Source organism: Lottia gigantea, assembly GCF_000327385.1.
Source record: "Lottia gigantea unplaced genomic scaffold LOTGIsca_7, whole genome shotgun sequence".
Lineage (NCBI taxonomy): Eukaryota > Metazoa > Mollusca > Gastropoda > Lottiidae > Lottia > Lottia gigantea.
The window spans coordinates 1,007,501-1,024,584 of record NW_008710370.1 but is presented as its reverse complement, the minus strand read 5'-3'; the positions used below and the strand labels follow the sequence as shown (position 1 = coordinate 1,024,584).

At 32.7% G+C, this 17,084-nt stretch overlaps 1 protein-coding gene across 1 annotated transcript; it reads left to right on the top strand.

Moving 5' to 3' along the window:
* The first annotated feature begins 363 nt into the window (after positions 1-363).
* Positions 364-7,768, top strand: LOTGIDRAFT_210786 (hypothetical protein). The gene is made up of 6 exons (XM_009065434.1): positions 364-428; positions 2,384-2,573; positions 4,351-4,423; positions 5,564-5,657; positions 7,056-7,197; positions 7,546-7,768. Exons 2-6 carry the CDS (start codon positions 2,535-2,537, stop codon positions 7,720-7,722), a joined length of 525 nt encoding a protein of 174 aa, XP_009063682.1. The 5' UTR covers positions 364-428; positions 2,384-2,534; the 3' UTR covers positions 7,723-7,768.
* The last annotated feature ends 9,316 nt before the right edge of the window (positions 7,769-17,084 follow it).

Sequence of the window (17,084 nt, the reverse complement as noted above, 5' to 3'; positions counted from 1 at the left end):
AAAAGAGGACATGCCTTAATACCTGTTGTGACTCCAGTATAGATATGAAAGGATTCATAAGATGGCCTTCCTTGTTTGAGTATGAGGAACACTAAATAGCTGCTTATAGCAATACTTTGAAGGAAAGCCCGTTTGTACCTTGTCTATATTATGAATTCCTTTTTTTTGGCAAACAATTAGGCATGAAATCGTAATCATGATTATGGTATTGGCAAAGTCATAATAATTATGTCGGAAAGTAGCTGAGCTAAAGTTGAAATCTTCGGATTAATCCATCAGACGAAAAGATTTTCTAATTCATGAACGCCCATAATTAATATACAAAATTGATCTCCACTATTGAAGAGTTGATTTCCGGTTTGAAGATTATTGTTATTTTTAATGAAAAATTATGAATTACATCCTCATCCTCTTCCCTTGAATATAAGGTAATGTATATAAACTTGATATTTTGGGACAGACCAGAAAAATTCAGTGTAGTGCCTTTCTCCTACTGATAGGAATTTGGTCTTATATCTGCTGGATTTCTTTCAAGCAATCTGCCAAGTGATCAGACAGACACTGTCAGTGAATGTGGGCCAGAATGGATGATTCATCATCACTCACAGGTGGTTGTTTTGGCTTTATCAACTGATGTATTCTACATTAATTGGACAGGCTCAATGTTAGCTATGAAAACTTGAGCCTCTTCCCATGGTCCATGCTAGAAATCCTTGTAATCAAAGAAATGGAGAATAATTTGAAGTTCCATAACAATAATAGGGCGTACAATCCTACATACTAAAATTTTCACATATAGAGAATATTTTGCTGTGAACCAGTTGAGATTCCCATTTTCCCATTTTCAATGAAAAAAATAAAAATCAAAATAACAATCTAGTGTCAAATATGCTATGTAGTGACTTGTAAATTTATATGGAAAATTCATGTTCACTGCGAATTTTGTATGAATCTTTCATATCCTTTGTCTCGTCTTGCATTTTTAGCCTATCTATTTTGTAAAATATTACGCTATTTCCTTTAAAATGGAATAGAATATCATCTAAAAACAAGTTGAAATAGGGCGAAAGTTTCTAACACCATATTCAAGAAAAAAGGGTTTCAAGACATTTTTTAAGGCATTAGATAAATCTTTACACGTTCAATACCAAAACAAAGTTTTGAGAACCTTGATTTGTTTTACATAGAAAGCGGAATGCCCCTTTAAGGTTTGATGATTTAACATAAATGTCCTGTGAAAATGACCCACTGAAATTTATCTTCCTCTCTCTATTACTAGCTGTCATAGGTTGGTAATTTCATCATCCAAAGACAATTTAAGACCCTTGGTACCAGTAGTAGTTTGTGAGTTTACTTCAAAAGTGATTGGAAAACTGTGATTCTGTGAATATTATTGATGATTAGATTACAGGATCTTTGTTTGGGCATTCATCCAAGTAGCATCATCTGAACTAGTGAAATCAATTCAATTATTTATAAATAAGAATTATTGCCAAGACTGTTGATATTAAAATAAATTATCATCCCTATGCAAAATGTCAGTCAGTTGTATTGGTACCAAATTGGTTTAATGTTTGTAAAGGGATTGTAAAGAGGTTTTATAAATTGTTCATGTGTTTCTAATAGCATCAATTTGCACCATTCAAATTGGTTTTCAATCAGAGTCTGTTGTTCCTGCAATTCCACTAAAACTAGTTTATCAGTGTCCCAGATGCACATAAACAATTTAGAACACCTCTTTACAATCTCTTTAACATGAACAGAAATTAATTATTTAAAACTAAACATTTGGCAATAACTTTAGCCTCAAAATGCTTACAATTGTCAATGTTTCTGTTGACCTTTAAGACAATTATCACTTATTATATAATCTTCTGTTCTGTTATAAAACACTTGTTATCTTCATCTTACAATATAAAAAATCAATGGAAACATACTAATGGACTATCATAACAAAACATCATCGCACCATTATTTTGAAATTAGAACTGGATTGTTTGTATTCCATGAACAAGGTTTTAATAATGTCATCTTTTATGTTAGGACAGAAATCTATTTTTCTGCTTTCTCTTTATAAATATATATCTCAGAGTGATTGCTTTACCTGACTGATAAGCTGATAGAGCTCATCTATAGCCATCTGTATCACTTTTAAGAATTGAAATCTGACATATGGTTATAAAAAATAACAAAAATGTGGTAATTTACAACATACCCAAGTGTATTGATTGCTAATGATGTTGTGATATCAATGATATCTGCATTTGAGAATATTATTATGGGCTTAAAATTGTTGGCAGTCTTGTTGAATTGTAGAGAACGGTAAGTTGGATATCAATTATGAGAAGTGCCAGATGACTATAAAAAGCTATTTATATTATAGATATGACAGTATTTTGAAGATGGTTGATATAATATCCAAGGGTTTCTACAAGAGTGTGTCATTGTAAACTAGAGAGAGAGAAAGGATACAGATATTGGTAGTCTTAAGAGAATTGTAAAGAGTCAGAATTAGAATCAGTTGTAAAATCAACATGGCCAGAGAACCTATTTATATCAATGTTTATGACATGGTGAGTTTGTATTTTGGTATAAGGTTTTATAAGAGATACTCTCTGATAGAAGCACTGGCCTAGGTCACAAGTAGGGACTGTGGATTTCAGCATTGGAATACATCAATTTGGTATTTTTGTTCAAATATCTCTCTGTGGTGATGATGGCCCATGTGCTACAGACTGTACATATTATAGATCCCTAAACAGATGGAAATTATGAAGTGTTGGTTAACGTCCTTGTTCTGCCAAAATATACTTCATTCATATTGCGTGATATTTCCTATCCTTATTAGCCCAAACAGGTGCAGATATTTTAAAAAGGTGACTCCCATACTCAGTCACATTTGGTCGTAAAAAACTTGTAACTGCAGGAAATCAAACTATCGTTTTCAACTGAAAATGTACATCTCAAATTTAGATGTCTTTTGAGGATAACAAACAGTTATAGCCACGATATAAAAATGTCATTTAGTCAGTATCAGCCACTTTGACCAAAACTTTAAATGAATGCATAAGGTCTAAAACTGAAGGTCATTGTTGAATTCATCTTCTCAATGTCAAGCTATTACAAATTCCATCTAACACCATGACAGCATTTAGCCACTAGCCACTTTTCTTGTAACACAGTGTTTTGATTGGATTGTATGATGTTAAAAACAGTCCTCTACTAGTAGTTACACATTGAGGTGTGGTTGGGTGTAGGGCTGGGTAAAATGATCGAAATAATTGATTGTCATCGCTTGGATATGATTTCAGTTATTGATTATCAAATTTCATAGTTGATAATATGTCAATGCTACATTTTCTCCACTGTACACACCTGTTAACAAGTAGTAATCTCTTCCACATAGTTTCCCTTCAGCACATAACTTACCCACAATAAACTATAATAACCGATCAAAACAAGAATATACTTCTTTGATGCAAAAATAACCCATGAAATTATGAATTTTGGCATGATTTTAATTTAGTATTTACAGGGTTTCTCAACTAAATTATTTCGATTATTTAATCGATTATTGATTGGTAGTCTGCCATCAATAATCAATCTCAATTTGGTAAAAGATACCCAGCCCTAGTGTATTTACAATCAAATCCGATATTAGAAAGAGATACAAGAAAATTGTCTTATAATGTCAAGGTTAGACAAGACTTCGAAATAATAGCTTGTCATTGTGATGATTGGTTTGAATTTGGACAGTTTGATACAGTTACAATTACTATATAGTAAAAAAAATATTTATTATAGTGTTAAAGGGATTGTAAGGAGTTTTCTAAACAAATTTTATGTGTATCTCAAAATATTCTTTATCACATAAAACCCTTTGTGACAAGTGACATCATAAAACACTTAGTTGTAGTAGAATTGCAGGAACCACAGACGTCTGATTGAAAATTAGAATGATGTATATTGATGATATCAGTGTCCCAGATTACACATACACAATTTAGAAAACCTCTTTACAATCCCTTTAAGACTTATCATCTATTTCTACACGTAATTTATTATAAGTCCTCTTCAAATTAGACATTCTTAAATAAAAGATAAAAATGATTTTTTTTCAAAATGAATTTTAGATGATCTCATTTAGCCCCTACTAATTCTATTGATTTCATAACTATTTTTGCACTGAAAAGCTGATATGAACTGATATAAACTGACATAAGAAGGAAATCAATAAGGATAAAAAAAAATATGTTGTATGACGCAGATGGTAGGAATACTCAGATGTCAGATATCACAGAGTACATTGTAATGTATCAAGATGATATTGAACATAATTTGATATTTCAGTATTGGATCAATGAATATACAGCACCAATAGGACTAGGTGTATTCCATTCTGGTGTGGAAGTTTATGGAATAGGTTTGTATTTATTTATTTATAAGTTTTAAGCTGAACTTTGAACTTTCTAAGCATTTGGTTCTCATTGAAAGTATCTAGTCGATGATATTTATTATGATAAAAGGCAATACATAACAATCTGAGGGAACATTACAAACACAAACATATAGATGAGAGTATGATGATGACAAGATGGCCGTGTTTACGCAACTACTCATTCATGGACTAAGTCAGGCCTGTGCAATCTTTCCGCAACTGCAGGCCACATTTGGGGGATGCGAGTAGGCCGTGGGCCACGTAACCAACCTTCAATAAATTATGGAATTAACAATGAGAAACATGCAGTTTTTTTTTCAAGTCATTTATTCAATAACGTATTTCAATGTACATTGTAAATAACAAACATATTTGACATAAAATTACTATTTGACACGCGGTCAGACCTCGTTAACGATTTGATTGGTTAGATTCATTTTGACGTCATACTTTGATATAACAGCGCGGATATAACTGGTTCCGATATCAGAATAGGCAGCGACAATCTGCGGGCCACACCAGTGACAAGAGCAAAAGAATCATTTCCCTCAAATTTTACATGACGCTGCGGTCCGCACCAAATCATTTTGGTCCACAGGCCTGGACTAAGTCATACTTTCATATCCACTTCCAGTATCTATGCAGAGCTAACATCTTTCTTTATACTAACTTAACTTTCAGTATATAGTCACTAATTCTCATCTGGTGGGACTCTTTCTGCCCCTTACCACTTAGTACCAATGTATTGACCCATGTAGAAATCGCTTGAAAACATATACATTAAGCTTATAAAGTTTGGATCCAATATGTAATAGTTTTCTTTTCATTTGAAAATTTGTTTGTTCTTGTTTTTAACCTGTTTTTGAATATTTTCCTTGAAAAGAATTTAAACAAAAAATTAAGGTCGCAGTTTCACCCTGTCAGTGATGTAGGTCAGAGGGCCTGAAATGAAAAAAAACATCTAGTCTTTCAGTTTGGACAATAAACATAGGCCCCATGTGAAAGTTCAAGCCCTCGAAAGATTAGACTGATCCTGGGAAAAAGCCTCCTCATTGCCTACTGCATAGGCAAAGGAACTCTGTATCTAGTAATATAATTACATTTTCTTCTCATCTTTTTTTACAGAATATGCTTATGGTGGACATCCGTTTCCATTCTCTGGTTTATTTGAAATAGCACCAAAAGACACAGAAGACCTTGGTGATCAGTTTAAATTCAAGTAAGTAAATATGTTTGCAGTTCTCTGTTTTTTATTAGTTTGTTTGGATTAGACTCAGTGTGCCCAGATGAATTGATAAGATCAATCAAATTTAGATGAAACTTATGCTGCAGGCACACAGTTTTTTGATTAAAATCACAAATATGCCTGTGCTTCTTTGACAAGATTATAGCGTTGCCAACAGGATTTTGAACATCAAGTTTGATATTTGTCGGCAATTTTTACCTTGCAGTGATTGTTTTTTTTTTGTGTGACAGCACTCACGATGAGACAAGACTCCAGTGTCATCATCTAAATTGCATGATCATCACTTGATTATCGTCATATGGAAAAAAAAGGTAGACTAGAGATCTTCTGTCTCCTCAAATGCCCACAGGCAATCAGTGTAACTCTTTACAAAACTCTAGTCTCCAATAAAACCACCATATAGTATATTTATGTTGATTGAAGATTGATAGTCATGATTGATATTTTCATAAAATAATTCAAGGTTACAGTCTTTGACTTTGAATAAAAATTAGCTTTTTAGCAACAGAGTTGAGAAGTTTCAATTTCTTAAAGGTGCAGGCACATGATCTGTCTTGGTCGGAGACTTTTGTCGCTGATTACAGTCTTGTCTTGAGTTTTATCAACTGGCACAGGAACATGAGGAGACAAAAAAATTTCTCCAGTCGGTTGTTTTCCCCCTAGTCGATAATCATGTGAGAAACATGCAATTGAAAGGAAAATGAATCTGATTGGATGATGACGGTCTGTCTTGCAGATGATAAAACTATCGGAAACAATTATCAAACTTGTTTAATATCATAAATCCTGTCGGCGACACGATAATCTTATCGTGGAAGCACGGGCACATGCAAGATTTTAGTCAAGATTTGAGTTGTAGACAAAAATCTTTGCCCAAGACCGCGCGTGTGCCCGCACCTTAAGATTTTAAGGAAACTTTACTACACTTTGTTTGTAGATTGACAAGATCTATGATAGTCATATTGCCAATGTTTACACAAAGATAGTTAAGTGAGAGTTCACCATTTAAGCAATAGCAGTTACGGTTGTATATCAGGACAAAAGATGGAAATTTGAATAAAAGCACGTTAGCTCGTTTATGATTAATTTACTATAGGGAAGCAGTTTATTGCTTATATTTGCTTTCTAAGGCATGCCAACTGGTTCAGCGCTCGCCATTTCCGACATGATTGTTTACATTGGAGACCGCCTATTTGAGACAATGAAATCAATAAATAACGACATCATTGATTAAAATTACTACTCTCAATGTTTTGGTGATGAGGCAATGGCGTTATTGTGATATATATACCACAAACATTTGCATTAGTTGAATGGGAAAAATAATAGCTAATGTAAATATATTGGTTTATAAATTGTTTTCTATTGTAGGGAATCGATATTAATTGGTTATACAGATTTTGCACAGGAAGATATAAAGAATTATGTTGAACAGCTGGGGAAGGAATACCGTGGTGATCATTATCATTTACTAAACAAAAATTGTAATCATTTTTCTGATGCATTAGTTCAGGTTAGTACAAGCTCATAATACTTATCAATAAATAACAATCAGCAGTGGCTCAGTGAGCTAGGCGCTTGTGCTCGAACCTGAAGGTCAAGGATTCAATCCCAGCATAGGTCGAGATAGTACATTCGGAATTTTCAAGCCAGTTAGCCCATCAGTAATGCGGGTTGGAGGGGTTGGCATGGAAAAAAGTGTTCATAAACTTATGATCTACTACCTTCCCATGGTAAGGATGCCTGCTGTCATTGCAAAATTTCCCTCATTGCACACTGCATGGATTTGTCTATTTTAGTCACTAGCAACTGATCCCTACAGAAGTGTCCTTGGTTTTTATTTTTCCATTTCTACTTTCAGTTTATGTGTGGTAAAGAACTACCAAGCTGGGTTAACAGATTAGCATATATGAGTTCCTGTATTCCATTTATAGAAAAAGCTATTCCTAAAGAATGGCTTACACCAAATGCTCTCAAGGCAGCTATGCCCTCGCCAACCGAAGAATCTGCACCCCAAGCAAGAAGCAGTAAGAGATGACAGGCTTTATGAATTGTTATTCCTTGTTGGTTTTTTTTTTTGGAAGAGATTCTAGAATTTTTTAGTGAATCTCTGTTGTTTACTTTACTTAATACAAGATAACATTTTATAAATTTCTTATATTGGTATCTGGTATACGTGCAATATAAACTAGTCTGAGGAAACAATCATGGAGAGTGTAATTTTTTGTCAAATGTATGAATTCTTTTGAATTCAAATGCAATATTTTAGAAATGTCAAACTTCGGCTGTTTTTGCACCAGCAGATCAAGCTGTCATCAACTATGCCATCTTCACAATGTCAAGCTATTACAAACTTTATACTTATACCTTGACTGCAATAGACAACTTCCTTTTATCATGGAGGTTTGTAAATGAAACGATTTGATTGGATTGTCACTGAAAAATACAGACAATCAGAGGCCTCAACAGAAAGTCTGTGAGCATAATGTTTACCGCCTTTTCTGTCGAGGGCACACATGCATACAATCCAATCAAATTGCTTCATCCTGTGATACAAGAATAGTGGCTATTGCAGTCAAGGTATGAAGTTCATAATAGCTTAACATGGTGAAAATGCAACTTCTCACGCAAACAATAGTCATTCGTCCATGATACATTGTTTTTCGTGAGTGCCAATATATTTTGAGTTTTTTTATCCATGAAAAATGTCTCTGCAAATCAAATTTTTGTTGTTCCAATGTGGAAAATGAAAACTTTGTTTGCATCATTGTTGAGCGGATTGTAAAGAGGTTTTCTAAAAAATGTAAATGCATTTGGAAAACTGATAGGATCAATTTGCACCATTCAAATTTTCAATCAGACGTCTTAAGTTATTGACAACATCACTAATTGCAAACGACCTTATGTGCTAAAGCATATTTTGCGATTAGTGACGACATTAAACACTTAGTTTTAGTGGAATTGCAGGAACCACAGACGTCTGATTGAAAATTGGAATGGTGCTCAGTGTCTCCAATACAAATAGAATAATTAGAAAACGTCTTTACAATCCCTTTAAGGCATTAACTTATATTCACCAACAGGGTAAGAAAATATCAGTATTAAACATTCTTTTTGTGAAACTATTGTGAACAAATATTTTTGAAAGAAATCCAATTTCTGGAATATTAGAAATAAATTAACACGGAAAGAAAAATTACAAATTAATTATTTTGATTATGATATGTTGATTTTATGATTAGTACTGTATAGAAATGTAGGGAAGGGTATAATATTAATATTTATAAATATGTGGACCATTGCTCTCATAACATTGACGTCTGCTGTTTTTCTCTGCTGACTTGATCCTGCTGTAAACAGACGGTTGTTAAAGGGATTTTCAAGAGGTTTTCTAAAATTTTTATGTATCTGAGACAATGATAGCATCAATTTGCACCATTCCACTTTTCAATCAAACATGCGTGGTTCCTGCAATTCTACTAAAAGTGTTTTATGATGTCACCCCTGCAAAGGTCTCTTGTGATACAAGCAAATTTTGCGGGTGTGACACTTAGTTTTAGTGGAATTGCAGAAACCACAGACTTATGATTCAAAATTGGAATGGTGCAAATTTATGCTATGAGTGTCCCTGATACGCATAAAAAATTTTGAAAATCTCTGTTCAATCCCTTTCAGATACAGATAATGTATAGACAAGCATAGATTTTTATTCACATCTGGAGATGAATCAAAATATAGACTAGAGTAGTGTATAATACAATAAGTAGAATAAATAATAATTGATGCTGTGCAAGCTAGGCATATATTGTGTTGATTATTATTAATATAGATCCATAAAAGCAAAATAATTCCAGTAACCAAAAATCTCGTCCAAAGCATGAAATGATTAACACAGTAGTGAACTACTAAAACAATAAGTACCATCAGGCGTTTTCAAAAGAGTAAGCATGGTCTGCTTTAGTGCCTGACAGCCATCGCTATGAAAATAAGGAGGACTACTTGTGTTTATGTTTTGATTTGTCCTAAATGTGCATAAATATCTTACTTAGTAGAAACTGTACAAAATATATATGAAACTATTGTTAAAGGGACAGGTAGGCCCAATCATACTTTAGCCTCAGAAACGGAAATTTTTTAAGCTAAGCCAATCAGTTACAGTGTGCAAAGCTCACCGCCAAAATTTGAGCCTTCAAATCCATGTGTGTCCAGAATTATCCACCATTGAATGTTAAAATGACGACTCGTCAATTTTTAGATACTCTATAGAAATAGTGAGTAAATTTCCAAGTTTGTAGTATTTTTAAAGGAATTATGTGATTTTCGTACATTTTAGAACTTTTGAAGACTTCTTACATGTCTTCGAGGTTAAAATCAACCACCCAAAATGGCGCATCTGTCTCTTTAAAAAGTGACCATTATTCTTACATTTTGAAATTTATTTTAAGTTGTTAGATCATGACATTGTAGTCATAGAATCTAGAAATATTTTTTCTGAAAAACTCATTATGTACTGTAACTTATTCCCCTGGAACATCACAGAAAGATTTATTTACTCTGATTACAGTCAGATTTTGTGAATTGGCCCAGGGGGATATATTACACCAAAAGTTGAATTGGAAACAAAACTATGTTTTTTAAGTCAAATATTAAAATTTCTATTTTATTTCACTTTTAAAATGGTCTTTGTTCATTTCATTTCTTTAGTTCAATATATTATGTATTTGTATATTTTTGTAATGTCATTTCATTGTATATATTAAAGATTAGTAAGGTCTAAATTATCTGTTAATTTCAGAAAAAAATCTAATTTGCTAAAGATTATTCATAGCTTCTTGCATTGCATTTGAAGGGATTCAAAGGAGGTTTTTTTTAGCTTTTATATGTCCATCTTCACAATGTCAATGATATTACAAACTGTCTCATACCTTGACTGCAATAGCCAACTTTTGTGTATCACAGAAGTTTGTAAATGCAGTGATTTGGTTGGATTGTAGAGCTGTTGGCAGAAAGTCTGTAAACAATAAGCCATAATGCTTACAGTTTGTCTGTCGAGGGCTTGATTGATATCCAATGTAATCGCTGCATTCTGTGATACAAGAAAAGTGGCTATTGCAGTCAAGGTATAAGACAAAGCTTGACATTGTTCAAATGATATGTGAATGGAGAACACTTTCTTTTTGTACCATTCAAATTTGACGTCCAATGCCTGTGGTTCCCATAATTCTAGAAAAACTTGACCAGAGTATGATGTCATTAAGAATATCATTCAGGGTTTTTGTTGTTATTCTGTTGACATAATGTGGTTTAATATTTCTGGTATTGCATGAACTACAGGAAATTTAAATGGTTCAAATAAATTAAAGATTGATCTGTCGCATATTATCCAGACCTATTTACAGACTGGGTTGAATGGAATAACGGTGAAAGATCATCAGCTTACAGACTTTAGCATAATGACAGAGATTAGAACCCATAACTACGGGTTTTTTTCTGCGCCGTTATTCTTAAACTCTGACAGAGCTGCCGTCTGTTCTTAAGCTAATAGTGTACCCAATTCACATAAAAAGGATAGAAAACCTCAGATGACAACCAATTTACCTGGAGGTCACCGCAACGTCTTTCAGAAATCTTGTAGGTTGCAACAACATCGATGCAAGGTCTTCAAGAGGTCTCAGACAAATTGAGAAGGCGTGTCTTCTCTTGCAGACAAAATTAGTCTCTGCGGCGTCTCCAGCAGTTAGGATGACGTTTTAGAGACGTATTGGAGTCGTGCAATCAGCAGAGACTCCAGTCGCAACTAGTCTCCAGACCATTGAGATTGGCCCTTAAATTTAAACAAAGCCAGGATATGTATGTTATCTTGCCTGTTAAAGGTATTCTTTAAGCAAAGAAAAACGAAATAATCATTTGTAACCTTTCATCTATTGTAACTGAAACAAATTGTAGATTTGCATTTTTTTTAAACTGGATGCAGCTAGCTAATTTTAACTTTCAGGTTATATATTGAAATTATTAGAGATCTATACCTCTATAATCATTGCAGCTCCAAAACAGTTTTTGTCTAACTGGTACATATAGGGCCTACACTGTCTCTTAATATTTTATTTTGTATTTACATGTATAATTCTATTTAGTCTTAGTTTACTGATATACATTAACCTGTTTTCCTATATATAGATATATCAGGTGTACCAAAAAAAACATCCTTAAGTTAGACAGGTAATATCTCAGCTGTTGGTAAACCAATCTCTTTCAACATTCTCACAGATATACTTCAAGATGTCGTTGTCCAAACCTGAAGATATGAAAGTGATCAGATAAAAATTGTACAAGTACTGCCTTGAACAAAATAGCATGTCATAAAATATAATATCAAGGCAACTTATTTCATCCTGTTATGTGCCCTCCATCTTCTTTGCCTACCAATCGCAACCTTTTTTCCATCTTGTCGAACTTTGGGATGTTTTTTTTTGAGACACCCACTATATAGGCATATTGGTACATATTGTATTTTGTACTCAAAGTAACTTTATTTACACTTTATCAGATTTTATTAGCATATTTAATATTGTGAGGTTCTATAGCACAGTTGGTTAGAGAGTTGTTTTTTAACATGATGTCATTTGTCATACTTTAAGGAAATGGCAGCTGTGGGTTCCGATCTCGATCAGCTTGTAAAAGTCCAGTGATCTTGATTAAGTTATCTTTACTAATTATTCCAGTCGACTCAGCTGTAAATGAGTATAATAATTAGAATAATGTCCAAGAGGTTTGGTCATGGTTCAGCTGGTAGAAGGGTTGTAAAATGTTTGTTTGTTTCTTTATTTCCATACTTACTAAAACATGAAACGATCAGAAAACGACCAACGAAAACTTGAAATGTCCAGGAATGACAGAAAACAACTAACAACAAACAAACTATTTTGTAATGAATTCTAAGCATGTTAATCAGTCTGAACATATATTTCATTTTTAAAAAATGTACATTTCAGAAAAGTGCACTTTATTGACCTATTATTTCATATTTCCCAGTTGAGTGCATTTTATCTGTGATATAACGCACATAACCTACACCTAATTCTGTTTGATATATAATATTGTTACTACATTCATGTAACAATATTTTTTATAGTGTTTTCGTGAAGTTCAAAGAGACACTATGATACATTAAGTCAACAAATATGCTAAATTTTGTCTTAAAGACATAATACTGATTATGAATGGTAGCCTTATTCCCCTAAATATCTTCAAAAACGAGCTTACATGAATGTTAAAAAGAAGAAACAGGAAAATGATATTTGACATTGGGTTAGTGAAAAATATCAAGAAAGGGTCACTTTTGAGAGTCATTAAGTACACTTCTCACAAATGCAAATTTTTTTAAAAATCAATTATTTGTTTGGCCTATTAAGCTTGTTTAAAATTTATCACAAAATAGTCTAAGGTTTCCTGTCATTCTCCTGTTCGGTTCTTGGTCGCTTCACATTTTCTTTTTTCGTTTCCTGGTTGTTTCTGGTTCTAAGATGTTTCTGATTGTTTCATGTCGATTCATGTTTTAGTAAGTACGTTTTATTTCTTATGTTTCATCATGGAACCTGAAACATGTTGTTCAGACAACTTGGATCACATAGTGTAAAAATTTGACTAACAACATGTTTCAGTTTCTGTTTTGATATTTAATAGTTCTTCGCCCATTCACGTCTTGATTTTTTTTTAAAAAATAGGTGAAGATTCAACAATGGGCACTTTTTGACTCAATTAGGTATTTTCGTCTCTTGTTTATTCCTTTTTAATTGAGAACAATTTTATAAGACAAAAGTAAGACAAAATCTATTCTGTCATATTCTTGTATCTTTCCTTTTTAATTGAAAGCTTTGTCAGTTGATTGTGTTTTTTGGATGAAGGGTTTTTCATATTTTTTCAGGTTTGTGAATATATGTATAATGATCAGGGCTGTTGATTTATCTGTATTTGCCAGTCATGTCAGATTTGAGCTCCAAATTTACTGACTGCTATTTTCTTATTATGGAAATTTCATTTTCTGTTCAAATGTGCTAGATTTTACATGCATTTTTATACTCTCACCCAAATTGTTTGGATGTATATTGTAATCGTTCTGTCGGTCCATCCGTTTATCATTTGACTTGTGCTCACTCTACAGGCTACAATTCTTTATAGATTCTTTTGATTTTTATTTTGTGGGTCAATGTCATTAATGAAGATGATCCTTATTGATTTTCATGATGATCGGATAATTTCTCACCAAAATATTGTATCCGACTTTGCGTACTAGCTATAGCTATATTGGGCAACTCATGCTCACTCTACCGGCTACAATTTTTTATGGATTCTTTTGATTTTTATTTTGTGGGTCAATGTCATTATGAAGATTTTTGTGATGATCTGATAATTTTTAACCAAAATGTTGTTTACATTATATTAGCCATATAGTGCAATCAAAGCTCCTGGTGGGCGTATGTCACTTTGCTTTGCAAGGGTATCTTTGATTAAATTTGGTATAAGATCTTCATTTACATATTAAAGAAATCTTGTAAAAAAATACCTTAAATCAACAGCCCTGGTGACTATTTTATGACACTGCCCTTCACTTGGTTTGAATACATCAATTTGGCTTGTAATCTCGAGAAGGTTTAGAAGGTTTTGATGTACAATTTTGTGACTATTCGTGACTATTTAGAATTGAAAATTCTTAAAATATCTGCTCCAACTGCATGTTTATTGATGTTTGGGCAAAATATTTGATGAAATATTCATTAACAGAACACTATTTTATGGTATACTACCCCTTAGTTTTACTGTACAATACTCAAGAGTAGTATACCATGAAATCGTGTTGGGTGTTTTAATGCGATCTCTACCCTTAAATGTCTGATTATTTTTGAAATATATACTACACACAGGACTTTGTTTAAATTTTGTTTTATTACAAGGGGGTGTATTTTGTTGATATATTATGTATTTATATTATTCTGATTATTTTGTATTATACTGTTTTTGGTAATAAATATTTATTTTAAATTAGTTTATTTTTATTGGACCTTTAACATAACTGTTGACTACTTGATGGTTACTTTAATTTAGTAAACACAATGATTCTTTGAAATCTTGTCACTATATTGACCTACAAAAGATAATTCAAACACAGACAGAACAATACTCACTACCTAAATAAACAGATGAAATTAGATTGAAAAACAAAGATAGTGAGCTGTTTTCATAACAGTACTCACTAGCAAACCCAGACAAAATAGTCCCAAAAAAAGCTAGTGAGCTGATATCAAATAGTACTCAGTCTAGTGAGCTGTTTTCATAACAGTACTCACTACCAAAAACCAGACAAAATATTCCAAAAAAGCTAGTGAGCTGATTTCAAATACTACTCAGTCTAGTGAGTTGTTTTTATAACAGTACTCACAACCAAAAACCAGACAAAATAGTCCAAAAAAAGCTAGTGAGCTGATTTCAAATACTACTCAGTCTAGTGAGCTGTTTTCATAACAGTACTCACTACCAAAAACCAGACAAAATAATCCAAAAAAAGCTAGTGAGCTGATTTCAAATACTACTCAGTCTAGTGAGCTGTTTTCATAACAGTATTCACTGCCAAAAACCAGACAAAATAATCCAAAAAAAGCTAGTGAGCTGATTTCAAATAGTACTCAGTCTAGTGAGCTGTTTTCATAACAGTACTCACTACCAAAAACCAGACAAAATATTCCAAAAAAAGCTAGTGAGCTGTTTTCAAATAGTACTCAGTCTAGTGAGCTGTTTTCATAACAGTACTCACTACCAAAAACCAGACAAAATAATCCAAAAAAAGCTAGTGAGCTGATTTCAAATAGTACTCAGTCTAGTGAGCTGTTTTCATAACAGTACTCACTACCAAAAACCAGGCAAAATAATCCAAAAAATGCTAGTGAGCTGATTTCAAATAGTACTCAGTCTAGTGAGCTGTTTTCATAACAGTATTCACTACCAAAAACCAGACAAAATATTCCAAAAAAGCTAGTGAGCTGATTTCAAATACTACTCAGTCTAGTGAGCTGTTTTCATAACAGTACTCACTACCAAAAACCAGACAAAATAATCCAAAAAAAGCTAGTGAGCTGATTTCAAATAGTACTCAGTCTAGTGAGCTGTTTTCATAACAGTACTCACTACCAAAAACCAGACAAAATAATCGAAAAAAAGCTAGTGAGCTGATTTCAAATACTACTCAGTCTAGTGAGCTGTTTTCATAACAGTACTCACTACCAAAAACCAGGCAAACTAAATCCAAAAAGCTAGTGAGCTGATTTCAAATAGTACTCAGTCTAGTGAGCTGTTTTCATAACAGTACTCACTATCAAAAACCAGACAAAATAAATCCAAAAAGCTAGTGAGCTGATTTCAAATACTACTCAGTCTAGTGAGCTGTTTTCATAACAGTACTCACTACCAAAAACCAGACAAAATAAGTAGAAAATAATGTGAGTACATTTCAAACTGTACTCAGTCTGGTGAACTGTTATAACAGTACTCAAGATTGCAAGCAAACAGTGAGTGGGACATAATGACCTACTGACCAAATTACATGTGGTTTTGATATATAGGTCAATTTGGGGATCTATGTGAATACATTTCAGTCTATAGACAGTTAAATATATAACTGATTAACTAGGTAACCCAGTAAGCCCTTTAATCATATAGGTTATGCTTCACTTTCTAATCACTTGAAAAATATTCAATTTAATCTGAATTTTATGCAAATCGCAATACAAATTCTTAAAGATTACTATCAAATATTATCAAGTGCTTGAAAGTTTAAAGAAAACCAATTAATTTGGGGAAAAAAGCAATAAAGCACTAAAAGCAACATTTAAAAATAATTTTATTCAATGTATAAAGTTTATATATACTCTCGGCAATCTATTCATGATCAATACAAATTGGCAATACATCTTTAATACAAATAATAAATTCAAACTCTCCACACACATCTAATTAAAGGCTAAAAAGTCTTGAAGTCTTCTAATTAATGATATTTTAATTTTCATAAATTATATGAGTCATTTAAAACTTCTGACCCTAATAAAGCAGGCCCTTGTAATGTTAATTATTTGAAAATGTTCTAAACATATCAAATACATTTCACTTGTATATTTACCACCGGTGCTTTGGAATAAATTGACAATTTTAAAACTACCTCATAATAAATAACGGTTTTAATCAGGCCAATAGCTCAAATATCATTTAGGTTATATAGACACAGCTTTATGGAACAGCAATCACTGGTTAAAGTTTTATGCGACGTTTCAACATGATTCCCCTGTCATCCTCAGGCACATAATGATGAGAAGTGATGAGCAAACTATAATAAGCATTAATGTATAATGGTTT

Coding starts and splice junctions, on each gene's coding strand:
- LOTGIDRAFT_210786 (XM_009065434.1), top strand. CDS start 2,535: ATGGCCAGAGAACCTATTTATATCAATGTTTATGACATG. Junction 2,574..4,350: donor ATATCAATGTTTATGACATG/GTGAGTTTGTAT, acceptor TTGATATTTCAG/TATTGGATCAATGAATATAC. Junction 5,658..7,055: donor GGTGATCAGTTTAAATTCAA/GTAAGTAAATAT, acceptor TTTCTATTGTAG/GGAATCGATATTAATTGGTT.